Below are 24,320 nucleotides of genomic sequence, written 5' to 3' on the forward strand. Positions count from 1 at the left end.
GGAGGACAGCAGCAGCTGATTCGATGCGGGTTATCACCACGACACCACCTCGTTCTGCCCGTTCTGCCTAGATGAGACAGCCTAGCGCTAGCCGGCCGATTAGCGTCGTATGAGACGGTCCCATGCGTGCCATTCCATACGACGTTGGCGCCTTGGTAGTTGGTACGGTGCCTGGTAACCTCGCGTACGATAATTAACGATTTTATTCAATCATCTCCTTTTGTCCCCCGAGCGTTTTCTTTTAACTCCTTCGATTTCTTCCCGGCCTGTCCTCCGTCAGACTGCTACATTCTCTTCTGTTCAACTGTCTTCTGTGTCAGAGACGTTGCGACCTTCCTTCTTGCAATCAGTCACTCTTTACTCTGTTTTGCTTGCTTTGCGAATAGATTTCGCATCACTCTCATTGAGCAACCCCCCCGCAGTCTCTCAACAACAATACCAACAAGAAGGAATCGACTCCACCACCACCACAATCTCTCACAATGCAGCTTACTACCAAGGTTTCCGTTGCCCTTCTGGGTGCTTTCGCCGCTGTCGGTGAGGCCAACAACCACGGCTTCCAGGCTCGCCAGGTGAACTTCCACCCCGGTGGCTACAGCAACCAGACTGTGTCGACCTCCATCGTGCCCGTCTATCCGACTCCCCCTCAGTCCAGCGCGGCTGTTGTTCCCAGCTCTCCCGCCGGCGGTGCCCCCAGCTCGGCCCTTATCCACCCTGCTGGTTCCAGCTCGGCTCCCGGTGCCGGTGCCGGTGCCGGTGCCGGAGCCGTTGGCGCTTCGTCCAGCGTTGCTCCCGTGCCTGTTCCTCTCAGCACCGGTGTCTACAGCAGCGCCCCCGTTTCCGCCTCTGCTGTTGCTCCTACCGACGCTGTTTCGACTGATTACGAGACTGTCACCTCGACCAAGGATGTCACTCTCACCTACACCCTGGGCACTGGTGCCTCCCAGACTGTTGTCACCACCACTATCCACCGCACTGTGACTGACGTCGAGACCGTCTATGTGGTATGTGCATCTGAACCATTTTGCTCATGAGATAGACTAACCCATGTTAGACCCCCTCTGCTACTGCTTCCTCCACCGCCAAGGACACCACTCTCACTTCTGACACCACGGTCACCTCGACCTCCACCTCCTACGAGACCTACACCCTGTACGCCGTCTCGTCTTCTTCTGCTGCTGCCGCTGCTGCTACCAGCTCCGGCTCCGCGGTCACTGCTGCCGCCAGCACTGGCGAGACCTGTGCTCCGGTCACTGTTACTGTCCACGACACCGTCACTGTGGTATGTACCCGCTGCATGTCTTGGCTGCATGACTCCCTTACTGACGCATCCCAGACCGCCACTCCTGCTGCCCTGTACACCCCCGACAGCATCGCCAAGATCGGTGAGACCAGCTCGTCCCCCAGCCAGGCCGAGACCACCTCCGAGGCGGAGACTTCCACCGTGGCCGAGACTACTACCTCGGCGGTCGAGACCACCACCCACAGCAAGCCCACCGTGGTGCCCACCCCCAGCGCCCCCTACGGCCACGGCAACGGCACCTTCCCTTACCCCAGCGGAGCTGCCCGGCCCACTGGCTTCCAGACCAGCAGCAAGGTTGCTTTCCCCTCTCACTTCCGCCGCGTCTACTAGACGGTGAATATGGGTCTCGTTTGACGTCACGCCTGTAATGAGATTCCCATGTGGCAGAAAGACGGGGCCTGTACCTACGAGAGGATTATTGTTTTGCTTCTGGTACAAACTTGACATTTCATTTGGACAACCACTTTTCACACTCCTAGACTTTATTCTATTCTCACTGCTCCGGCATGGAGCTTTCCTTCCATTCTCTGGGATCTCGATCCTCCGCTTAACGAACAAAGCTTTTTCTTCTTTACGAATCTTTCTCGAGAGCACCTCATCGGACATGATCTGGTGTCTGCCGGCGTGGGCTTGCCCACGCAGGGATGGCGACGGCGTCTAACGGGTTACATCGGCTCTACTGTACATTTGTTTTGTGATTTGAAGTAGATATATTTTCTTCGCGTGGGAAGATGATGACTTGATTACGAGAGCGTTTGTCGTTAGTCAAGCGAATGACATTTTGCTACTATCTACCTAGTTGATATATCCAATCTATCGAACAGGGATCATTCAATCCGCCCCTCAGCCAAAACCACCTTTTGGCGCATCCGCTGCCACTCAAGCCAAGTAACTCCCTGCACCAAACAATCCGCCAAATCATCCAGTTTCCCAATCTCCACTTTCCCATCTCCCTTTTTACTTCTCTTCCCTTGATACTTTTCCAAAAACGCATCCACCCATTTCCTCACTTCTCCATCCTCCCCAACCACCACCCTCCCACTTTCCTCTCCCAACCATCCCCCAACCAACCCAATCTTCATCTTCTTGACATCCCGCACGCTCTTCCTCTTCTTCTTACCATCCCCATCCCCATCACCAGCATTACTCTGATCACCCTCCTCACCCCAAAACCGACTCACCCTTCCAGGCTCCATACCCCAAACCTCCACTTCACCACCAACCAACCCCCCCTCTCCCCCTCCGAAAAACACCCAGAACCAGAACCAACAGCAACCCTCAAAGTCCTCAAAACAGCATACAACATCCCCTCAAACACACCCACTCGAATCGTCCACTCCTGCACCGCCGACCCACCTCCACTTCTGAACCGTTGTCGTTCAATCAGAATGTGTGTAGGTTTATAGAGATCCAAAAGTGTCGTGATGAGGGAGTATGCATGGTGAGCGTAGACAGCGGGGGAGAAATCTTCTTTTGTGGCTGCTGGGGAAGTGATACTATCCCCAGTATCTGTGGTGGTGGTGTGTTCCTCCTCAGACGCAATCAACCGAATCCCCGTCTTAGCCAACGACTCAGACATAGACATAGACACAGGAAGATTAAATTCCTCCCTAATACGCGGAATAGACAATCGTCTCCACGCCTCCAGAACGATTTGATTTCCAGTTCCACCTCCACCCTCATAATTCTTCCCAAGATTATCTCCTCCAGACAAAGAAGCGGGATCAGGCGGCACGGATAAACACGCAAACGCCAAATTCCGAATCCCCATATCAATACTCAGAATCCTAAGTTCCCTTGCCTTTGGATTCTTGCGAGTAGAGCCAGATCCAGACCCAGACCCATGATGCAGGTACTCACAACGGGGAAGTTCGCCCTCTAATCTTTGAATGAGCAGTGCTTTGGGGCCGGAACTCTTAATCCCGGTTTTTTGGGCGAGGTGTTGGAGGGTCGTTGCTTTGAGGATTTGGAGCCAGGGGTAGGATGCTTTTATACTAGTATTGTTTGTGGTTGGTTTGGTGGGGGTGATGGCTTTGAGGGTTGGGGTTGTGAGGCGCATTTTTGGTTTGTTTCAGATGTAAGGATGTGATGAGAGTGTTTGATTTGTGGTGGTGATGTTGGTGGTGGTTATTGTGGATGGTGTTGGGTCCATGGGTTGGTTCCGTGGTATAGAAATAGAGGTGTGAATGAATGGATGTGGTTATTATCTATGAAATACAGGGTATTTACTGCTGGAGGATATATCTATGCGATGATGCTGAAATTAGAGTTGCATTGTGATGGATGGGGAATGGATGGATTACGTAAGGATTCATTGGGGGATATGCAGGATACACTGGAGTCTGGAGGTAGTGGTTCAGTTCGGGTTTGAGTAATGATTGATTCTGAATTATGTAGTATTGTTGAATTCAAACGGATCGGATAGAATTAGTAGGAAGAGGTTTCCCTATCAATCGCTGAGATTCTAGCAGTACTACATAGTATCTTCGGTGGTTCTTATATGAACATGTAGGTCTACTGTGCAGAGAGGGATATTTCTGAGGCTGGGGAGTAGTTTCGCGCGGATTGAGACGGTGTATATGCAAGGAGATGATATATGGAGGTGAAGTAGGGTTAAGATCCTAACATTATGTCATTATTGCGCTCTCTGGAAATCAAATCCTGCATCATCTCTTCCATCCCCCCAGATGTGTCCCAGGAGAAATTCAACCAATCCATGTCCAATTCCGGCTGAGAGCCCGCAAAGAATGACAGAAGCTCTGACGTTGCAGCTGGCTGTCCCGGTGGCACGTAGTACGGATCGAGTGACTGTTGGGCGTTGGAAATATCAGACGTAAATGGTCCAATTTCCAAGTTAGAAAACCCGGTCGACCCTTGATCACTGCGGCTGCCTATTGAACATGATAATTGCCTCAGTCTCTGCGAGAACCACCGCACCGTTGCCCTCGTGATGCAATCCAGCACGTCCCGGCTTCTTTTGGCTTCAAGCCAGTATTCCCCTGTAGCGCTGAGGACGTCAGAAGCAGACTTTAGCGCATGCAGAACGGTATCAAGGTCGGCCTCCTCGCCTACCCCGTCGGGGGCCCACACACAATAGAAGATTGTCACGACGCAGAGAAACAACGACTGCACGTTGACCCAGTTATAGTGCAACATGCTGGTGACATACAGCTTATTATAGAGCTGGCTGCATTTCAGGGCGCAGTGGAAGCACTGCCGAATCAGGGTTTTGGAAGGGCGCTGGAAAAGAGGGCTAGGGCGTACAACCAACATGACAAGCTCATAGTACTTTATGTCGAGCAAGTCATTCAGATAGCATGCTGGGCTTTCTGGAGGATGGCGCGGGATTGCCGATTTCCACTGACCCAAACGGTGGAGCATGTCTTCTTGCCATCGCTTGACATCCGTAATGGCGGGCTGCGTATAAGGAGGATAGTTCCGGTCAACACAATACAGGACACATTTGATCTCGGCTTTAAACCTGGCAAGCTTGAAGAGGTGAATTGCACTAGTCATGTTGGTTATGGCTGCTGGGAGTTGAGCCGGTATCGGTTGGTTGGGCTTCAAGTCCTCATCGTTGATATCTCGCGGTAACTGTGAAAATTAGTGCCTACCTTTGAAGCTGTGAGTGGCCGGGAAATACTCTTAAATCGCATTGCTCGTCCATTATGCCTATTGCTCTTCCTAGCAATGTGCTCAAGCAACGATCAATCGTATAGACGCACCAGAAGACCCGGGTACGCATTTCCTGATCGAACCAGGTGAGTGTAGGGCCTTGGATATTGCGATGCAATCCCAGCTCCATCACATGGGCCAGGCAGTTGTAATGAAGGCTCCAAAGGCTGATCCCTGATGACGGGTTGTTGATCGTATACATCTGTAAAAGTAGCATGCATTGTACACTACGCTGGGAGGCTTTGTGAAAAATAGTATCCAGATGGACCATCGCAGAGGCGCAATACCCTTCGGCTGGAAGTAGCACTTTCGCCTGGCGTGATCGAATAGTGGCCCCAATAGCCAGGACCATGTAAATCTGAAATTGATCCGCCGGCGCGACATCATTACCATTGTAAACATGTTGCAGAACTTCCAGGTGAGTTGGTCTGTGAAGAAACGGAAATTGCAGATGGACTGCCTCAAAATATGCCTGTGTCAACCATTGCGCCTGTTTTATATCAGACGGCAATTCTCTCGGCCGGACATCGAGAAGCTCCGCAGGGACAAAGTTGCTATCTTTTGAACGAGGAAGCGATTCTCGTGCCAGCTCAGCCCTCCGTCCCAGGCCCGTCAGCACAAACCTGGTAAAAAACAACCCACTAGAAGGGCCCAAGTAACGAAGATCCGCCCCTGCATTGACAGATACCACGCCCAGTTGATTGCTAATATCACGGGCGTGATGCCACCCATCCCTAGCCTGTTCGGTCTGAGTAGCCTCCGGAGCGGTCGCCTCGGTTGACGCCCCAGGACGACTCAAGTGAGCACTATCAGGACTATTGAGGTCAATGTGTGGCAGGTGCTCCTGGATAAGCGACTCTAGCCACTCGATTCGCACCTCTAGTTCATCCACGTAACTAATCCAACATTTAATATCAATACGGGCATACAAGTTCACCAGGCTCACCTTCGGGAAATATCACGGAAAGATGTCCCTTCAATGCAATCCACACGGGCTCGTTGGCAACCCCCGCAGACAGGGGCCACTCCGTCACACTAGGACTTGTTATTGCGTGAGTTGGTGGAAAAGTCACCTTCATCCATGATGCTATGCAACTCACCCGAATCTTCCGTTTCTGGCAACGAGCGCAGGCGGTTGTGATGCGGCCTCGGGCAGCAGCCCGACGCCGTCGGCCGGGTACTGCGGGCCGTTCTGATCTGTCCCGCTCCATGGTATGATCTTGTAGAGTGTAGTCAGGAGATCGATGACATGACGATGGTCGCGTTCTGAGAATATGCCGACGGGGTTTATTCCGCTCGCCGCTACTTCTAACCAATCACACACGAGAAGGCGGCCCAGCGGACGGATCTCCGGCCGTCATATGGTTCGGTCATCCATATACATGTAGTTGGATCCCTGATCTGGCGGTAATGTTTAGGCTAGATCTTATGATGGGGTTTTAGAAACATTAATTCGAGAACTGCGTTAGTCTTCTAACCTCGTATGGCAGATAGATAAATCACGCATGTCCCAAACTCGCAATCAACGGAGATGTACCCGCAACGGAGAATTCCCGCAGGAACTATAGAATAATACTATACTATACCACGATCTTATATAAAGTCCATACTCTACAACAATTCTACACCACTTTCTACACAGTCTCTCACACACACACACACACACACACACACACACACAGCAACCAGAATAATACTACCACCATGACCTACACCTACAACGTCTTCCGCGGCTCCCCAACCGGCAAAATCACCCCCGACACCATCACCATCACCAGTCCTCCCCCCCTCGACCACAACGAAGTCTTCATCTAGACCCTCGTGTCCGGCGTCTGCGGCACAGACGAACACTACCGAACCCACCCCCAAGTCCTCGGCCACGAAGGCATCGGTATAATCCGCGCCCTGGGACCGGGTGTCCAGACCGTGAAGATTGGCGACAGGGTAGGATTCGGCTTCATACACAGTATCTGCACACGATGCGAGAACTGCTCCAAAGGCAATCCCCTCCTCCCTTTCCCCCTTCCTCCCCATTCATTCACATTCACACCCAATATTATACTGACAAAAAACCAAGACCAAGACCAATTCTGCCCCCACAAAAAACAATACGGCCTCAACGACACCAACAACGGAAGTTCCAGCACCCACACAATCTGGGACTCGAACTGCGTATTCCCCATCCCCGAAAACATCTCCTCCATACACGCCGCCCCATTAATGTGCGCCGGCGCTACGGTCTGGACCGTCCTCACGCGCTTCAACATGCAACCCGGAGATCGGGTCGGAATCATGGGGGTGGGTGGACTCGGCCATCTCGCTATCAAGCTCGCCTCTGCGATGGGATATCGGGTGGTTGTGCTTTCGGGGTCGGAGGCGAAGAGACACGAGGCGATGGAGTATGGGGCGGGGGAGTTTCATGTTTTTCGGTCTGGGGAGAGGGAGGGGATGGGGTTGGAGAGGCCGGTTAGGCATTTGTTGCTTTGTGGGAGTGGTGATGTGGATTATTCTGAGTGAGTTGTGAATCTTTTATCTGGATTATGGAGGAGGGGGGGTGCTGATGGGTGTATAGGTTGCTGCCGCTTATGGATAGTCCGAGTGCGATTTATCCGTTGACGGCGACGGTTGAGCCATCGAGGATTCCAACGTTGGAGTTGTGTTTCAAGGGGTGTAGGATTCAGGGATCGTTGGTGGCGTCGCGGCAGAGTACTCGGGCGTTGTTGGAGTTTGCGGCCGACAAGAGGATTGTTCCGACGGTGATGACGTTTCCGTTGACGGAGGAGGGGATTGAAGAGGCGATGGGAAAGTTGAGGGAGGGAAAGGTGAGATATAGGGGGGTGCTGGTGAGGGAGATGTAATCTTATACTAGGGGTTTTTGTCCTGTTCTCACCATTGTTTGGAATACTAGGCTTTCCGATGTCTAAGCATTCATTCAGGAAGTCAGAACATACCTCCATTATAGGGTAGATGTCTGATGGTATCCGTACATGCTGATCTGTGTTGAATCCTACCCTCTGCAGTGGGCAAATTGTCTATAATTTCGATATAAAGACTATTTATCAAGTTGCCATGGAAAGTCTCTACAGCACGTAAAGGCTAAATACCTCATTAACACTTATCTAAGGATATATCAAGTTATCAGACAGTGTCACAACTCTCCATCTATCTTTTCTGCCGAACAAACACCACCATTAATCAATATATATGCCCTCCAGGGACGCCAACCAAAGCCAATGCAACACGCTGAACTGCAATCAGAAGACAATCACAAACTCCACCGAACCCACAAGCATTTTCGAATCCACAATCAAAATGTCGACGACCGTGCCACGTCAGTCGCCCTCGCGCTCATCGCCACGTCAGTCAGTGTCACGCTCTCGCGCACGTACAGAATCGGCGCCCAAACTTTCCAGTGTAGCACGCCCATGTGCGCTAGTCGCATCGAGATCCTCTCAACGTCATAGTGCTGCTGCCCCATCGACGCCTGCGGTTGGTTGCGTTGCGACTCGCAGATCGCCAGGGGTGACATGTTCAGGTACTTTTTCGCCGTCGCAAACGTCGCCCCAAGCAGCTTCTCGCGCAGAGAGCTCTGGAAGTACTGGAACAAGTACGACTCGTTCGAGAGGTGCCACTCCAGCGCCGTTTCAATCGGCGCAATGACATCATCTGACACCGATCCATCCTGGAAGCACGCTGCGCATGCGAACCGTGCAATCTCCAGCGCAATGCACCGCACGTTCTTTAGCCAGAGAGGGGACCCGCGGGGGCACTCTTCGTTCTCTTCCATCAGTGATCCAATGCGAGTGCGGAACGTCGCGTACGTTTGCACCGGCGCCGATAGATATCGTTTCTGCGCGTTGATGTATGATTCGAAGATGAACCAGCAGATATCGAGGCTGATCAGGTTCTGGAGACACGACCGCAGCTGCCACAGCCGGTCCGAATCGAAGACGAACGTTTCAGGGAAGCCCTCTGGATTGTGAAACTGCAGTAAGAAGTCGGATATCCCGCCGAACAGCAATGAGATCGGCCAGAACCCATCCACATGCGCAGGCTTCGGCATCCGGCGCAGTTCTCGGTCGCGGAGATCCAGATACCAAAGTCGCGAGGTCTCGACGCGGAAGTTGTCCCTCTCAATCTTGCCCCGGAAATACTCCTGCAGGAACGGAACCGTGTCTTCGATGAGCAGCACCCGGAATGCGCGGATCTGGTGATTGGCAACATCCTAGACTTGATCAGTGACCTCCCTGTAACAAGCGCATGCCAATTCTTACCAATTTCATCGCTTCCAGAATCGAGAACAGCGTTTGGAGTCCACCGACAATCTCGAGCGAGTTTTGCGTCTCCGACCCGGACCGAATCTGCTCGACCATCCGATCCGCCCATTCATCGCGCATGGGCGCGCAATGCGTTTTGAGCAGTGCCGCCAGCCAGCGTGCCACTCCGACCATATCCAGAACCCCCTTCTGTATTTGCTGCATCAGGAGCGTCACTTCGAGGTTCTGCACCACCCCCGGATGGTCGCGCTCGGGAACGAGCGTTTTCAGGACGTCTTGCAAGGTCTCGAACATGGCAGGGAGTCGGGGCTCGAAGGTTTGCGGCGGGCCATTCGGTGAGTTGTCGGCTGGATTCTCATGTGCGGCGCCAAATGCGTAGATGGCGATCTCAACGGCCATCGCCTCCCAGTAGTCTGCGGCCTCTTTTCGTTTGCGCCGGCCCTTTTCACCATCCAAGTCGGGTTTGAAGTGCAGATCTCGGTCAAAGTTGGCGTCCATCCGGAGGTTGATGTTGCTCATGATGCAGGGAAGGTCCAACTCGCTCAACGTGCTCTTGGTCACGGGCGGGTACCGTTTGGCGGCCAGTAACAGGCGGTGCTGATTCGCGCTGAGACCCAGGGCCGTGGGGATGCTCATTGCTTGCGGCGAGGGCACCAGAGCTCGGGCTGCTGCCTGCATGGACGGAGATAGAGTCAGGGCGACACCTTCATGGTAGCTGAATTTGCCGGGTTGGCGACGCTGGTGCATGTTCGCTGAATCGGAATTGCTACTCGCATCTCGGTGATCCAAGGAGTCGTTCTTGGGCGAATCCTTCGCATGACCACTTCCTCCATATGCTTCCAGGGGGCATTCTGAGTTCTCTTCTTGCTTGCCCGGCGTATTCCGCCGGGCCTCCTTCGTTTTTTGAAGGTCCATCTCCATCCGATCGAGGGTGAGAAGTAGAGCAGCAGCAGCAGAAGAAATGTCTGGGGTAGGCTCGGAAGAATGAACGAGGAACCTGGGGACAGCGATTAGATCGTGGGGGTCACGGGCATTTCCTGGGCGACGGACGCAAGGCACCGCAGCCCTATACAGACGGCGGGTTGGATGGGATGGATCCCTTCGCAGCGGTCCTGCGATCAGTCCTTGCCTGGGGTCGACAGGAACCCAGCGAGGGAGGGAGAACTAGTACGCACCCGAGGTTGGTCAACGAGGGCGATCGTCAATGCCGATCATAAAACGGGCAATCGTAGACGGCGGTCTTGTCAAAATAGTGTTTCGATAGTAGTAAGACCCTGGGTGAGCCTTTTGGGTCAGGGCCACTTCCCTGTTTTGCCCTCGGTTTTAATTGGGATTATCTTCACCCTGCCAAGTGGGAAACCACCAAGGGACAGTAGCAGTAGATAGTAGCAGGCAGCAAGAGGGATGAAAGGGAGCAGGTCCAATGGCTACGCGACAGCAGAAAGGCAAGGAAATAGCAAACAAAGGTAGTCGTCGTTGACCGAGTGGTTTCAATGCCGGCAGACGTCAAGGAAATCGGGACGGACCACTTGACAAAGAGACCGGGATGTCAGTGTGTTGATATAACCAATGATGGTGGTGGGCCCAAAGCCATGCGGATGAGTAGTAGTAGATAGTATGTATAACGGCGTTCGGAGACTGAGAAAGGACGGCCCTGCACGCAATAATAAAATTTAAGAAGAGAATTACACGCCCGCAGCAGACCGGACAGGACACGAGCCAACCGATGAGGACTAGAAGGAAAGAGAAAGCGAGCTGTGCGGCAACATGGCAGTAGAAGACGGCCAGCATCGACTGGACTAGTCAGAGGCACCACTGCCTTTTGCAGGTCCGCTGGGAAAAGTGAGGCTGATCTAATCTAGACGCTTGCAGCTGCTACGAACTTTCCGGGGGGGGCTTGTTTCGCAGTTTCGCACCTGGGAACGGGCTCCGACAAAAGGGAATTTTGGAAACGTTAAAGCAAGCTGGTGGCCACCGGTCCAGTGATCCCTTAGTCACATAGTGGATGACGTGGGATGCTTGGGGGGGATGCTTGGGGGGAAAGTGTCGGTTGCGCTCTGGCAACTTGCAAGCGAGTGGGTAAGAACTAAGAACAGGATTGATCACGATCCTGATCCATTCCTTAACGGCCGCCGCGCGAGGGCGCGAGGGAAAGTCAAATTGATCCCTGACTGCTGCTGCTGCCCCCCTCCCTCCCCTCTCTCCCTCTCCCTCCGCCCCAGCAGCATTCCTCAACAACGGGGCCCGGTATCGTGTGCGATCTCAAGGCCCGGGCGTGTGCCGGTGCCACTGCTGGTACCCGGGCATTGTGCCAGAGCCAATGTGATAGGGAGGGACGCCCTCCCAACAGCCCGGCCACTGACGCCACCAATTCAATGTTGTTATCAGGTTATATTCGGCCAGGATGAAATTGTGGGAGATCATCGAAAAAGAAAAGAAATAATTTAGGTGGGGATGCAGAAGGGGCCGGACACAAGCAACGACCCAACAGCCCAGCAGCACGGAGTATACATGCGCCCTCCGTCTCCATAGAGAGACTGATAGAGGGCATTCGGTGTATTCCCACTGAATAATGTGCAGATGGACAATGCAGCCTGCCGTCCCCGGTGTTCAGATCAGTTTGGGCGACGGATCCATCTTGATCCGGCTTTGTCAAGGGTATATTTGCTTTTTGTCTGTTTTTTTTTTTTGTTCACTTTGCTTTTTTTTTGTTTTTTAAATTCCCTGGAAGAAAAAAAAATAAACAGGGCAAAGCAGGGGGCATCAATAGCATCCGGGCATTCCAACCCTTAATGCATCCAGAAGTACCCCCGAAGATGTCCTTGCAACCGCCCTTGAAGACTGACTGCCTTTGTCATGGTCGAACATACTGAAGAAGCTCGGGATATAACCCTGTCCAAACATCCATGTCCACTCCCATCAGATCATTCTCATCCTTTTGAGTTTCGTTTCTTGGTCTTTCCGCCAACGGCTTGATGCGACACCGATGGGGGTCACCACCATCATCATCATACCATCCAGGTTGACCTCGTGTTGTGGATGGGAAAATCTAGTGGCCTGTACCCTGTCAGGTACAGATTAATTGTCCCTGTGGCCTGCGCCTCCAGGCCCCAGGCCCCTACAGAGTGCTTCCCCGTCTGGGACCGAAAAAAGATCCCGTTGATTTGTTTGCGATCGAAACATTGAATAATGCTCCATCAAAACCTTAAAGCCCGTCGTAGGACTCATCATCTACTCCGTTCTATCGCATATGGGATTGACAATGATAGTCGTCGACTGAATTCCGTTTTGGTCCACCGACATTTCCAGGCCGCGATCGAGTCCTGCTCGGTGACCGCCGACGGGACGATTGCGCTACAGTGACCCCTATTATTCATTATTATTCCTTCACCTCCGCCGTCCTCCGTTGTAGTGGCAACGGGGAGGAGGCAGAGGGGAAGGGGGCACAAGAAGCCCGTGACCATGTTTCCTCCATTGTTTCCTTTTTCTCCCTCAGGGTGGGACATGGGGATGTTTCCCGATCCACCCGCCCTAGCAGAGCAGATTGATAGATAAAAACCCACCAGGAGTCTCGGTCGGAGTGGATCACACGCGTGGTGGCATCGGTAGGCCAACCCGAGTCAGCGACAGCCCTGGACCCCCGGTCTTAACAGCAATATCAGAATCCGGCCGGGTTCCCCCCTGCGAGTGGGCTCACGCGCGGGATGAGGAATGGACTATTGACTCCGACCGCTCCGTAAGTCGGTGGGATAGAACTATCGATCGGCATCGTAAGATTATTATTTAAGCTCGGAGTCTCCTGGAGAGTTGAATCTTAAAGTGCTAGGGGTGGATCCCATGGAGGGTGCCTGCCGACGAAAACGGAGGGCGAAGTAGAAGAAGCAGACAATGTGGCTGGATCATTATTATCATCCAAGGCCGCGCGCGAATAAAGGGGCTTGACGGCTGGAAGCTCTGGCGTGCGCTTGGCGCCTCACTTTGGTAGCGCACCGATCACAACGATTAGATACTCCACGCGAACTCGCCTCATTATTCCGGACCTGGTCGGAGAAACAGCAATTGGGAAGCCAAGGCCGTTTGCAAGCACGCTGGTATAAAGAGCGGTGTTGGTTCTGACCCAGTTCCTCTTGCCATGCTGCAGGCGACACAAGAAATGTATGCCAGCCCTGCACCGCCATTGGCTCCAGTTCTAGTATTCTACACCTGTCGAGGCGGGGCGGGAGGGCGAAGCCTCAGCCCTGGCCAGGACAAAGTCCGTCAGGGCGACATGAATGAGTGGTGGTGATGGTGGTAGTGGTGAATGGTGATGTTATGATTCTGGCTCCCCTCACGACACCGACTTTTCAGTGGGGTTGTTCGGCCCGTAGTCTGACTGTCTGAGATCTGCTGCATCGTCTGTGATGATGATCCGGAAGTGATGCTCCCAGCCCGGCGACGACACGGGACAGACTGACAGGCAGCCGTGAATTGATGCTAAAGACGAAGAAGTGAGACGACGAGACGATGGATCCCGTGACAGCAGAATTGGCCCTAGCCCTGTGCCCCGTGCCCTATGCAGCGCCGAGGGGTCTGCAGCATCTCAGCGAGTCAGCTTCGATACATCCTGTCACTTGGCTATTCTCGCCATGGCTATCCCCACTGCGCCAGTTATAGATCTCAGGCCAGGCTGACAGGAACTATCTTCCATCGGAGTTACGGGAAACGATATCCGGCAATATACTATATGGATCCATAGTAACACTTCAAGGATGCCATTCCTTCAGTCGCTCAGTAATCCGTACATGCAATGACAATAGATTCGTTACTTGTTTGACTCGACACTTGCTTAGCTTATCCAACCAGATGATTGATTTTTCACATACATCAGTATGATCTCGACCTTTTCTCGGATTACTGCCGCAGTCTCTTTATTTCCGCTCCGTTGAACAGCTCCTGATAAACTATATAAAACACCCGCTCCAGTCTTTCTGCATGATAAAATAAGAGTATATCCAAGAACTACAACTGACGACTGATCCTGACAACATAGCCCACCAAAATTCCCCTCCAGGCGATGATAGAGAGCAGCCTTCCAGTATTCATTGACTGCATCTTTCCATTCCACCAACCTCCAATCCCCAATCTTCAGGCAATACCACTTCAAAAACTCCACAAGTCATCTGCCCCCAAGATCCCCAAACAACCCCTCCCCTTCAAACCCCAAACCTACTGCTCCCTCTAGTCTCTACTGCCCCCCCTAAACCCCATTCCAAACCCCACCTTCTGCACCAGATGTTGTGCAACCCAAGCCTCCACAACAGACTCCCCCCCCTCCCCTACCTGCACTCTTCAGCAGCAAGCAAGCAAGAAACGCATCACGTACGACACCACCACCAACGACCGTCCCACCATCTCGTCCTCACCCGCCCCCCGCCCCCGACCCCTGCTGTCTTGGTATTCCAACCGTACCAACGACAACGACGGTCACACCAAACCCGCCGTCTCCATCCCCGGATGACAGTCGTAATGTGAATCCCCACCCACTTTGCCCGTCACATTCCCAATCCCATTTCATCAAACGTACGGAGTAGCTTTTTCCCCGCATACCACCGGGAAACGGACCACGAGTGATACCCCCGCCCCTTGGAGATTCACATAGATAGTTTGGGATTTGCTTGGGGTTGAGTAGTACCCTATTTCGCGTATCATGTATAGTATGTATGTACATTTTATGATTTATTATCAGGTATACCTCGCAGATTCACCCTACTCTCTTGATCCTGGGATGAAGAAAGAAAAAGGAGAGAGTATACAGTATACTTTGCTCGATTCCATCATCAGTCAAACACTATGACTCACCCACAAATAAGCTCTAGCAAGAAGTATTCTACCGTATACGGCGAGGTGCAGGATATAAATTGTTTGCTCAGACGCCGACGCCGACGCCGCGGTGAGAGATGTTTGCCTGCCAATGTGGGTATGTACATACCTCACTATGTATATGCATGACATGGATGGTTTAGAGGGAGGGGTCGGGGATGGCACTTCTCCTTTGTTTGCGCGTAGGGAGCGAGCAAGCAAGTAGGTAAGTAAGCGAAAGTGAATTGAGGAGGTGGGGCTAGGTATTGATTGTAGTATCGGTGTGTGTTATGTATGTCATAGACAAAGCAGGTACCTTTTCCGTGGCGGTGTCCTGCGTTAAATGATTTAGATGGTTATGGAAGAAAACGAATGATCTTCAATTCGCTATTGTCATCATCCATTAGAATTGACACGCTATGCAAGGTTCCTAAGATGATTAGAGCCGTACGCCGTCCGTTCGCAAAGCGCAAAACGTAAACACATTCGAGTCCTTTTATCCCCGACTCCCTGCGGCCCGAGTGCTAAATGGAGGCGGCCTGAAGAAATCGTGAAACGGAAATGAAAAACAAGGCCCAACATCAACAACATAGATCGGATGCGGTTATACACGCACCAAGGACATCAATCAAGTCACGGCTGGGATAGGCTGTTCGAGGCACGACGCGATCCAGATCTATCGAAAACAGCCGTGACCGAGCTCTTCATTGTATCTCCAAATATGATAGGGAGGACTGCGTGGCCCCAGGCCCACGAAAGTCTACACTATCCAGGTTCGAGAGTACGCACCTCTCGCAGCAGACAGTAATAGCACAATGATATGGTTACAAAACGAGACCAACCATGCAACACATACCAGAAGAGAGGCGCCTCTTTTGTGAGGCGAAAATAAAGTTGGTGGGCGCTACCACCTCACCGTCGACTGAAGAACGGTGCCTGATTGGGCATCGAGAGCAGTGACTCAGCTCTCTGAAATACATCTCCTTCGAAGAATTTATCACTGTACGCACTCGCGGGGGTAGATGGCACAGTCGCCTGCGCAGCCGGGCCAAGGGCAGCACTCAGCGGTGTGGCGGGGAGATGAATGGATTGTGGTGATACGCTCGAGTTGATATGAAAGTTGCTCGAGTTGGACACGGATGGCTGGTGCTGCAAATGCTGGGATTGCAACGGAGGCCCGTATATGTTTGCTGGTGCATTGCCTGGGGCCATATCTGCTAGATAAGACCAGGGTGAAGCATCAATCAACCGACCAGCTTCCCTGCTGGCTCTCTGCACTGGACGGAGAAGCACAACAAGGTCACCAGGAAGAAGCTGCATGCCTCGAACTTCTCTCATGTCGGTAACTAGGTCGACAAAGGACTGCATGAACGTCTTGCAGAGTTGCCAGAACTCGCGCTGGTTCCGCATGCCGCCGCCGGGCTCCTTGACTTTCATGCTGGACAGACGAAGTCCCAGTGCCTCAGACACTTCCAAGCATACCCGACACCGGCGAATCAGGTTATTCCATAGCATCACGATGCCTTCAGATTCGTGTCCTTGCTCCGCTGCCTCATGGCATCGCACCAGCTGACGGCGCGCCAAAGGCAGCGCATGCAGGGCGGCGGTGTACGCAGAGGTAAGCTGGTAGAAGATCTTCTCGAAGATGCGCTCCTCCTCAATTTCATCCAGACCCGTCAAGGGATTGATCCGAGGTACAACGGCGCTGGGCATCGGGGGAAATGACTCGCCTGAACGAGGAGTTGCGAGTGAAGAGGGCACGGAGGTATTAATATGATTAGACCTACTGCTCGACCGACTCCTTGCTCCATAGCTAAAAGGCGTTGGAGCAAAACCAGGCGAGCTGACAGCAGACTGGTAGTTCTGGGCCGCCTGGAAGGGTCCGGTCGTAGTGATCAGAGGGTGCTGAATTGTGGTGTCGCTTCGGAACCGACGCGTCGACAAAGATTGCTCTCTCCCCCTTGTCGGAGTGACGGTAGGCCCAATGAATCGGTCCGGACCCGTCGACTCTTTGATTTCCGGTATAGATGGTTTCGCCACAGAAGGCCGCTTGCGAGTTTGGAGTGGAACGCGCAAGCTTGCACAGGCGTTGCGCAGTTCAACTACGCTGCCAAAGATCATAAGCATCAAGGAACGTAGATAGCGTGGATCCCCATTGGTGACTATCTTGTCGATGCTGTTACGCAGTTGGATTCCAACATGGGTGTACGCGATTATGCATGTCTCGCATTCCCTTTTAACAGCCTCTTTCGCCATTCGCGCTGCGTCCGCGTCGTCGGAACGATAGTGTTCCGCATTTTCAATAGCCTCATTCAGCCGCTCCACGTGTGTAGAGGCATTGTAAAAGACGATTTCGAGGCTATTTCGCCGAGCGTCATCGCGTTTGATCACATTGATCAGTGAATAAACGTTTGATTGCACCTGGAACAGGGCAAAGAGGATTCCCTTCGCGCACTCGATGATAGGCTCTACTGTTTCTTTTTCGCCCTTGTGTTCCGGCAGACTCGACATTCGATTGACAAAGCCATCCTTTAAGCGCCTGCGTTCCCTCGGGCTACTGGGACTGGAGGAGTTGCTGTTACACACGGCCGCAATGGGCCGCGTCCGAAGGATCGAGCCGTAACTGAGACCCCGTAAATGACTGTTTCGATACGGCCGTGTCTCATCCAGCGTTCCTAAATCGGTATTCTTCCGAATGACTCCCATCCGTTTGTTGCGCGCCGCGAGAGAGGCCTGGATGATCCCTTCACTATTGCTCCGGTTGCGTTCATTGACTCCAGCAATAGGCCTGGCACCGGGGCGTGGGAGGAAACCGCTGTGGAAGACCGAGTGTTGGCCCGAAGCGATGCGATAGTGAGATTTGAGAGGGATTGGCGGGGGTCGAGACAGCGACGGCGACTTGGGATCGGACGAGATGTCACCAGTACTTGGTATTACGGGAAACCGACTGCTCACTCCGCGTTTGACGGGCTTAGGCGTGTCCAACATGCCCTCGCTGGAAAGCCAGTGTAAGTTGGTGGCATCTGGATGAGGGTCAAGTCCGTACCTGAGCTCGTTCCTCTCAATTTCCAGAGCCGTAACGGGCTGTTTGGTCTTCAAGAACCTCTTGAGTTCGGCAGTGACTGCGACTTCTTTTTCATTGTCAGTCATTGTCGAGGGGGCAAATTCTGTCTCGGAAGTCTCGAGAAGCCGTCGCAGGGGGCCCCGCAAGGGGTTGCCGGCGACTTTGAGAATTTGAAGTTTATTCATATCGGAGATCCCCAGAGGCAAATCATCAAGGCGGTTTTGCATTACCGATAAGACCCGGAGAGAGGACAGTTTCTTGATTTCTTCTGGGAGATGGCTGATCTTATTGCGACTGATGTCTAAAATCTCAAGAAGCGGCAATTTGTATACCTACATGTAGAGTCAGAGCTTCACGAACCACCACATAGGATTGTACAGGTCACTCACCCCTTTGGGGAATTCTCGAAAACTATTTGCCCGAATATTGAGATATCGAAGATGGGAGCATTCTGCAAATCGATAGGGGATATGGAAAAGATGATTATTCGATAGAGAGAGACTGTCAACTGTTAGTTTCCTTTCGTACAATAGCCATAGCGCTCATATTTGAAGCCATTATGTACTACACACCGTTCAACTTCATCCTTAATGGTGTCCACTACCGTCTCCGGGATGCGGACAATGTTGGAATGACCCAGATCGATTGTCAACTTCGGCTTCACCACATCGCTAACTGCCTCACTGCCGGCCAAGGAGCGTTTGGTCTCTTGGATACCATTCTCCACCGCACGCTGAGCCAGTTCAATCGTTTCATCTGGCGACAAAAGGCGGGGCCCCGTCTGATGCTTGCCCAGACTACTGCTGCGCCCATCCCCGGTAGACCCATTCACCAGTGTAATTTCATCCTCGCCTTTTGCCGCTCCATCATTGTTGGAAGAAGACGAGGAAGAGGAAAGCATATTGTGTTCCGGAGTTCGCCTGCTAGCATCGTCCTCGTCCACGTCACTGCGGTACGAACGAGGCATCCTGATGGCGTCCTCCGGGCGGATCATTGTGGAAAGCATGGCTGAGGATGTTGGAAAGGAGCTAGCCTACCGGTCCTGTCTGACGCCGCTTGACTTCGGTTAACTCCTAACGTACTTGAAATTCGAACAGTTGATCAGATAATCAGAGAGTCTCCGAGACGTTCACTGAGACCGGAACAAAGCATGATCAACAGGCGCTGCAATAGCGGCGAAACCGTCAAGTCCGAAGGAGGTGAAGTGCCATGCAAAAGCGAAAATAAGTGTAGGGTTGACGCCAGGTTCGACGGCGGCGCGAGGCTGGCCAGAGCGCTTCCGTTGGGCTTCGAACGAGGACCCGCTCGGGTTCGAAGGAGGGAACGAAGGTAGGGAGGGATCGTAGACTGGAATTCGGAGCGATCGCGGGTTGAGCTGTCGATTTGACAGGTTGTATCAGAGGGCTCAATCACACGGTCGGTCGTCCTTGGTGCCAAAAGATAGGGAGGATGAATAGTGAAACGCGAAAAGGTGCAGCTGTCAGATGAGAGCCACCGCCCGACCGATCATCCAAGCATGCAGGGGAAATGACCTCCAGACCGTGAAGGTGCACGCTGCCAAGGAGGTAGATGTCGATGTCAATTGTCAGGATGCTCAGCAGTCTCTTGCAGGCCGAGCAAGTCGACTGACAAGCAGGTCAGGATGGATGAAGAACCGCCGTCGATAACTTTCTGGGGGTGCCGGGCGCGATAAGTCCGCCCCAATGATTGGTCCAGGGGACATCCGGCAAACACACCTGAAACACCACTATTGTTTGAGGTTCGCAGGCTCACGAACTGCCCGCTGACCTTGTCTGTTCCAGAGGTGGGATATAGATATCTACAGCTGCACTTGGCCGGGTCAGCATAGCGGGCGCTATCAGAATAACAAAACTATACATATGACCCGAGGATCTTATTCACAACAACAGGGTAAATAAGAAAGAAAGAAAAACAGAGCAACCCAAGAAAAAGAATATGAAAATAATCCAGTAGTGTACATAAACCATTAGAGAGTCTGGCAAAGCCCCTCTCCTCTGGGGTTGACTATACTAAACTCCCAGAAAGGACCACCGCGCCGGGTTCATGGTGCTTGCCCAAGCTTCTCCTGGGCGTCATCTTCCAAGGCTGGCTCCGATTCCTCAGCAGAAGCAGCAACCTGAACTTCTGGGTTTCCGAGGAATGCAGCCAGTCTCTGGTCCGAAAGCTGGGCTTCTAACTTGGCCCACTCCTTCCAGCGCTCAAACTCCTTGTTCTCGAGATCCATACCGACTTCTAGGCGTGTCGGTCCGAACACCGCACCGGTAGCTTCGGCCTCTTCGGCAGCAACACGTCGTTCAATGTCTTGCTGTAGACGGAGTCGGTAGAACTCGCGGCGTGCAATATCATAGGCGGCGCTCTTGGTCATATCGGGGATATTATTAAGGAGCCAGAGCTGGCGCTGAACAACACTATTGGGAGCAAGCCGAGGGCGTTAGCATCATCGGACAAGGCGCGAGACCCTCTCGCTCAGAACAAGGACATCAGACGTACCTTTCACCATCCAGGTTCTTTCCCGGCTGCTGGAGCCGGCTCCAGTTGTATCTTTCGAAATCCTTGCCGGACTTTTCGAGGACGATCCGGGGTCTTGCAAGTTCCCAGGGATGGTCGCGGAAGAATTCCTTGCGCAGCTGGTCTTCCTCGTATTTAATCTCGACCGGCATAAACATGCGGCTTGCCTTCTTCGGCTTGATGCGTTTCTCCTGGACTTCGAAGACGGCCTGCGGCTTCGATGCCCCGGGAATAGTTTTCAGACGCTGGCGAACCAGTTGGTGTTGTTGGGGCCGATTCCGTACGAGGACCTGAGCCGGGGGGATGTCGTGCAATACATCAATCCATGAGGAAGAATCTGTTGTTTTTGAAGCCTTGGTGTTTCCGAGGGCCGCCCGTGCATCAGCGAGTTGGCTAACCCGGAGGGCCGCGAGATTATATCTGCCCATCGTGAAGGCCGTGCAGGATCTGCGGGGGAGAGGCGGACAGTCGGAGAGCCACCCTAACGAAGGAAGCAAGTGCCGGCAGGATCAATTGGCCTGGACACGCAGGTGGTTCGACTCGTTCGAGGCAGGCTTTGGGGCGTACGGATGGTGGTTCGGGAACCCGATGGATGGATGATATGAGAGCCAGGTGCAAAAAAGAGGGATTGGCAATGCGCGCCTCCGATTGGCCCGCCGGCGGCTCCGCCCCGGTGCAAAGCCAGAGACAAGCCCGAAGAAAGCCATAATAATAATTTGACGCGGAGCTCACCTCGCTGTCTAATACTTTACCCTGCAACCCTCTACCCTCTGGGACCCTTGCCTTCTTCCCCCCAACCCGCGGCTAGCCACGCTTGAAGAGCAGCCGGCTCCCTCCTCGTCAAGCTGCTCGAGTTTTCCTCGGGACATGCAGGGCTGATCCAATGCCACGATGTCTGCCATCTCATGCCTCCTCCCAATAGGTACCAGAGCTCGCCCGACCTGCGACTACCCCCCTCGCAGCGGTTGGATACGAGCCTCCCCGCCCGCTACACTTCGATGTCAACTCCCGACTCGTTCTCCTACAATGCCTCTATCAGACGACTCGGCTCCAGGCGTGCTCGCCCTTCCGCGGCGTCGCTAGCAGATCTTTTCGTCAGCTCCTTGGTCGTGGCAGGTTACTGTCATGAGCATGCCCCTCGCGCCAGGGGGCTGTCCACGGTTCCCATGAATACTACAGGGGGGAACATGGTTAGATGGCAGGACCGGCGTTTGGCACACCGTAGGCAATTGTCGTCGAAGCATCGCCTTGATTGTCTAGGCTCATCGGCGGGGGGTCTGCATCATTCAAGTGCACAACGAATGATCAATTCCGGGGTTGCATTGAGAGTAGAGGATGATGATGGCGATGAAAACCGTTTTGCGAGCAGCCCGTCCGAGGGTCCTTCATTCAACAATCGCTATCAAGGCACGAGTACGAGTTCAACATTACATCAACATGCAGGATTGCAAGAATCATCACTGGAAACATTAGAAGATGAGATACCAACGGCAGATACGAGCCCAACTAGCGGAGATGGCTCTACCGCGAGCCGCATCACCCCCGAAGGTGAAGGAATCAACCGCCTGTCGGATTCTTCGAACAAGCCGGAGAAATATCGCCACTGCAGGAGAACGAGTCCAACCAAGAAGACATACATATCGACCTCACACGTATACCGAGCTGCCTTCGGTGATTCACTAAACTGGAAACAGGCAGTTGATCTTGTCGCAAATGAGCCACCGAAGGGGTTGCCCTCTATTGAAGTGCCCCAGAAGAAGGTGGACAACTCGCGCGATGCCTTGGAGTACCATTCCGTGGAGGTTTTTCTAGACGCTATGTGGGACGAAAAGATATCGAACCATTATGTGTTTCGACTCTACAGAGATCTGCCTTCCCCCGGAGTTGCCTGCTTGTCCAAGCGCTCCCGTGGGGCTCTCCTACGTCGATTTGCTGATCCTCCCCATCGCCGCTGGGTCGATGCTCGCCGCTACCTTGCGTTGGTGGAAGACATGGTTACTGCAAAGCTGCCCATGTCCCTCTCACTGTGGAGTTCCGCTATACATCTTGCGGGACGGGCAGCAGGCAAGGTACGCAAACGAGATTTGGTGAAGGCAATTGGTATCTGGCAGCAAATGGAACATATAGGAGGCATCAAATCTGATGGTGTTGTATTCACCATCCTCTTCGATATCGCCATCAAAGCGAGCCAGTTCACTGTTGCGGAGCGACTATTAGAAGAAATGAAGAAGCGTAATATCAAGTTCCGGCGCTTCGGGAAGGTCTCCCAACTCTATTATTGTGGCATGCAAGGGGATATTGCTGGTATTCAACAGGCGTTTGACGGTTTCGTGTCGAGTGGTGAGATCGTTGACACGGTCGTGATGAATTGCCTAATGGCGTCTTTCATTCGCGCGGGAGATGTGGAAACGGCACAGCAGCTCTATGCACGAATGCTGGAGACTCAGGCAACCTCACACCAAGAAGGCGACCTAAGTCTCGGGTCCAAACATCCAGGAAGCTCCAATCTTACATCGGAGATGAACCTATACCGAAGCCGAGTTAGGAAGTTGGGTCGGGTTCTGCAAGAATCCGCGCCACTCCAAGGTATCCTGCCCGAACACCATCGGGCTCTTCAGAATTCAGTCCGGGCGATCCCTGACACACGGACGTTCCATATATTTCTCTCACTGCACGCCCACCATACGGCTGATATACATGCATTCATGTCTATTCTTGCAGACATGGAGAAAGTATTCGTGGTTCCCCCACGTGGCATGATCTACCTTTTACTGTTTGATGGATTCGCCCGCAACGGGCGCCACCGAAAGGGCTGGACGGCCGAACGGTTGCAAGTGACATGGAAAGCCTATCTACGTGCCCTCTATGAGTCAAGGAGGAGACTCACTGAAATGTTCCGCATTCAACCGGAGAAGCCCGTCGCAGAGAATACGTTACGCCATGGCCCTGTCGTTCTTGAAGTAGGCTGGCCATCTATCTCGCGAAAGCCCAGTGGCCTGTACACACCATTACCATTGGCTGACACCGCTGTCAAGGAGTCTGATGAAGTTCGAAAACAGGAACAACAGGTGATGGATCAATCGGATGAGGACGTCGACATTGACGAGTTGTTCAAACAGCAAGCTCAGAATCCACAGCCTGAGCCGCAAGCGTTGGAAGAAAATGAGCGTCGGATTGAGAATGGCGTATTTCTCGGCCGCCGGATGGTCATCATCATTCTCCGGGCGTTTGGTGCTTGCTGTGGACCCGAGGAGCTCATGAAAGCCTGGCTGCAGATCGAAAGGATCTGGCAGCCCGAGAAGCGCAAGGCGCAGGACGTCCTGGCTGTCAGGGAGGAACTAGAGAGGCAGATGAATAGAGTTCAGAGGCGTTATAACTAACGGGGACTGGGAAAGGGCCGGGGATGCATGTACATTATAGACCTGTTATATATACCCTCAGGTGAAGCCTGATTGCGGTGTTTTCGACGGCAACCGCTGAGGTTGCCACTTGTTATCCTGTACAGTGAACAAGCTCGTGTGTTAGTACTATTAGTGTCTTTTCTATCTTTTTTTTTCCTTTCTTCAGATCGTTCAGCAGGCAAAATCCACAGAATTCAACTCTTAAATCTTATCGTTTAGTATAGAACTTGGCA

The 24,320-nt window shown here is 52.9% G+C and overlaps 8 protein-coding genes across 8 annotated transcripts; 3 read left to right on the top strand and 5 right to left on the bottom strand.

The window, feature by feature from the left end:
• Nucleotides 1-482: 482 nt before the first annotated feature.
• On the top strand, nt 483-1,633 carry BO94DRAFT_543882 (uncharacterized protein; the record flags this gene model as incomplete). The annotated part of the gene is made up of 3 exons (XM_025613155.1): nt 483-1,004; nt 1,055-1,282; nt 1,337-1,633. The coding sequence occupies 3 exons, from the start codon at nt 483-485 to the stop codon at nt 1,631-1,633; spliced, it is 1,047 nt and encodes a 348-aa protein (XP_025470445.1).
• Nucleotides 1,634-2,130: 497 nt separating this feature from the next.
• On the bottom strand, nt 2,131-3,513 carry BO94DRAFT_564043 (uncharacterized protein; the record flags this gene model as incomplete). The annotated part of the gene is made up of 2 exons (XM_025614393.1): nt 2,570-3,513; nt 2,131-2,543 (listed from the first exon to the last, which is right to left on the bottom strand). Exons 1-2 carry the CDS (start codon nt 3,360-3,362, stop codon nt 2,131-2,133), a joined length of 1,206 nt encoding a protein of 401 aa, XP_025470446.1. The 5' UTR covers nt 3,363-3,513.
• A 403-nt stretch (nt 3,514-3,916) lies between these two features.
• BO94DRAFT_564044 (uncharacterized protein) lies at nt 3,917-6,189 on the bottom strand (the record flags this gene model as incomplete). The annotated part of the gene is made up of 4 exons (XM_025614394.1): nt 3,917-4,897; nt 4,947-5,874; nt 5,925-6,013; nt 6,079-6,189. The coding sequence occupies 4 exons, from the start codon at nt 6,187-6,189 to the stop codon at nt 3,917-3,919; spliced, it is 2,109 nt and encodes a 702-aa protein (XP_025470447.1).
• Nucleotides 6,190-6,682: 493 nt separating this feature from the next.
• Nucleotides 6,683-8,050, top strand: BO94DRAFT_564045 (NAD(P)-dependent alcohol dehydrogenase; the record flags this gene model as incomplete). The annotated part of the gene is made up of 4 exons (XM_025614395.1): nt 6,683-6,755; nt 6,822-6,977; nt 7,056-7,491; nt 7,551-8,050. The coding sequence occupies 4 exons, from the start codon at nt 6,683-6,685 to the stop codon at nt 7,834-7,836; spliced, it is 951 nt and encodes a 316-aa protein (XP_025470448.1). The 3' UTR covers nt 7,837-8,050.
• On the bottom strand, nt 8,051-10,545 carry BO94DRAFT_511489 (TCP11 family protein). Its single transcript, XM_025609773.1, has 2 exons — nt 9,253-10,545; nt 8,051-9,203 (listed from the first exon to the last, which is right to left on the bottom strand). The coding sequence occupies exons 1-2, from the start codon at nt 10,174-10,176 to the stop codon at nt 8,286-8,288; spliced, it is 1,842 nt and encodes a 613-aa protein (XP_025470449.1). The 5' UTR covers nt 10,177-10,545; the 3' UTR covers nt 8,051-8,285.
• Nucleotides 10,546-16,005: 5,460 nt separating this feature from the next.
• On the bottom strand, nt 16,006-19,163 carry BO94DRAFT_554423 (putative cell morphogenesis protein Sog2; the record flags this gene model as incomplete). Its single annotated transcript, XM_025613714.1, has 4 exons — nt 16,006-18,088; nt 18,140-18,489; nt 18,547-18,658; nt 18,730-19,163. 4 exons carry the CDS (start codon nt 19,161-19,163, stop codon nt 16,006-16,008), a joined length of 2,979 nt encoding a protein of 992 aa, XP_025470450.1.
• An 846-nt stretch (nt 19,164-20,009) lies between these two features.
• rsm25 (mitochondrial 37S ribosomal protein mS23) lies at nt 20,010-21,276 on the bottom strand. The gene is made up of 2 exons (XM_025609026.1): nt 20,669-21,276; nt 20,010-20,586 (listed from the first exon to the last, which is right to left on the bottom strand). Exons 1-2 carry the CDS (start codon nt 21,112-21,114, stop codon nt 20,220-20,222), a joined length of 813 nt encoding a protein of 270 aa, XP_025470451.1. The 5' UTR covers nt 21,115-21,276; the 3' UTR covers nt 20,010-20,219.
• A 139-nt stretch (nt 21,277-21,415) lies between these two features.
• Nucleotides 21,416-24,276, top strand: BO94DRAFT_532620 (pentatricopeptide repeat protein). Its single transcript, XM_025611157.1, has one exon. It carries the CDS (start codon nt 21,592-21,594, stop codon nt 24,064-24,066), a length of 2,475 nt encoding a protein of 824 aa, XP_025470452.1. The 5' UTR covers nt 21,416-21,591; the 3' UTR covers nt 24,067-24,276.
• The last annotated feature ends 44 nt before the right edge of the window (nt 24,277-24,320 follow it).

This window comes from Aspergillus sclerotioniger (genome assembly GCF_003184525.1).
Source record: "Aspergillus sclerotioniger CBS 115572 chromosome Unknown BO94scaffold_6, whole genome shotgun sequence".
NCBI lineage: Eukaryota > Fungi > Ascomycota > Eurotiomycetes > Eurotiales > Aspergillaceae > Aspergillus > Aspergillus sclerotioniger.

Bases quoted from the DNA above. Each gene is read 5' to 3' on its own strand.
- BO94DRAFT_511489 (XM_025609773.1), bottom strand. From the start codon at position 10,176: ATGGAGATGGACCTTCAAAAAACGAAGGAGGCCCGGCGGAATACGCCG. The intron at 9,204-9,252 runs GTAAGAATTGGC...GATCAAGTCTAG, and splicing joins TTCTGGAAGCGATGAAATTG to GATGTTGCCAATCACCAGAT.
- rsm25 (XM_025609026.1), bottom strand. From the start codon at position 21,114: ATGGGCAGATATAATCTCGCGGCCCTCCGGGTTAGCCAACTCGCTGAT. The intron at 20,587-20,668 runs GTACGTCTGATG...TGCTCCCAATAG, and splicing joins AAGAACCTGGATGGTGAAAG to TGTTGTTCAGCGCCAGCTCT.
- BO94DRAFT_532620 (XM_025611157.1), top strand. From the start codon at position 21,592: ATGCCTCCTCCCAATAGGTACCAGAGCTCGCCCGACCTGCGACTACCC.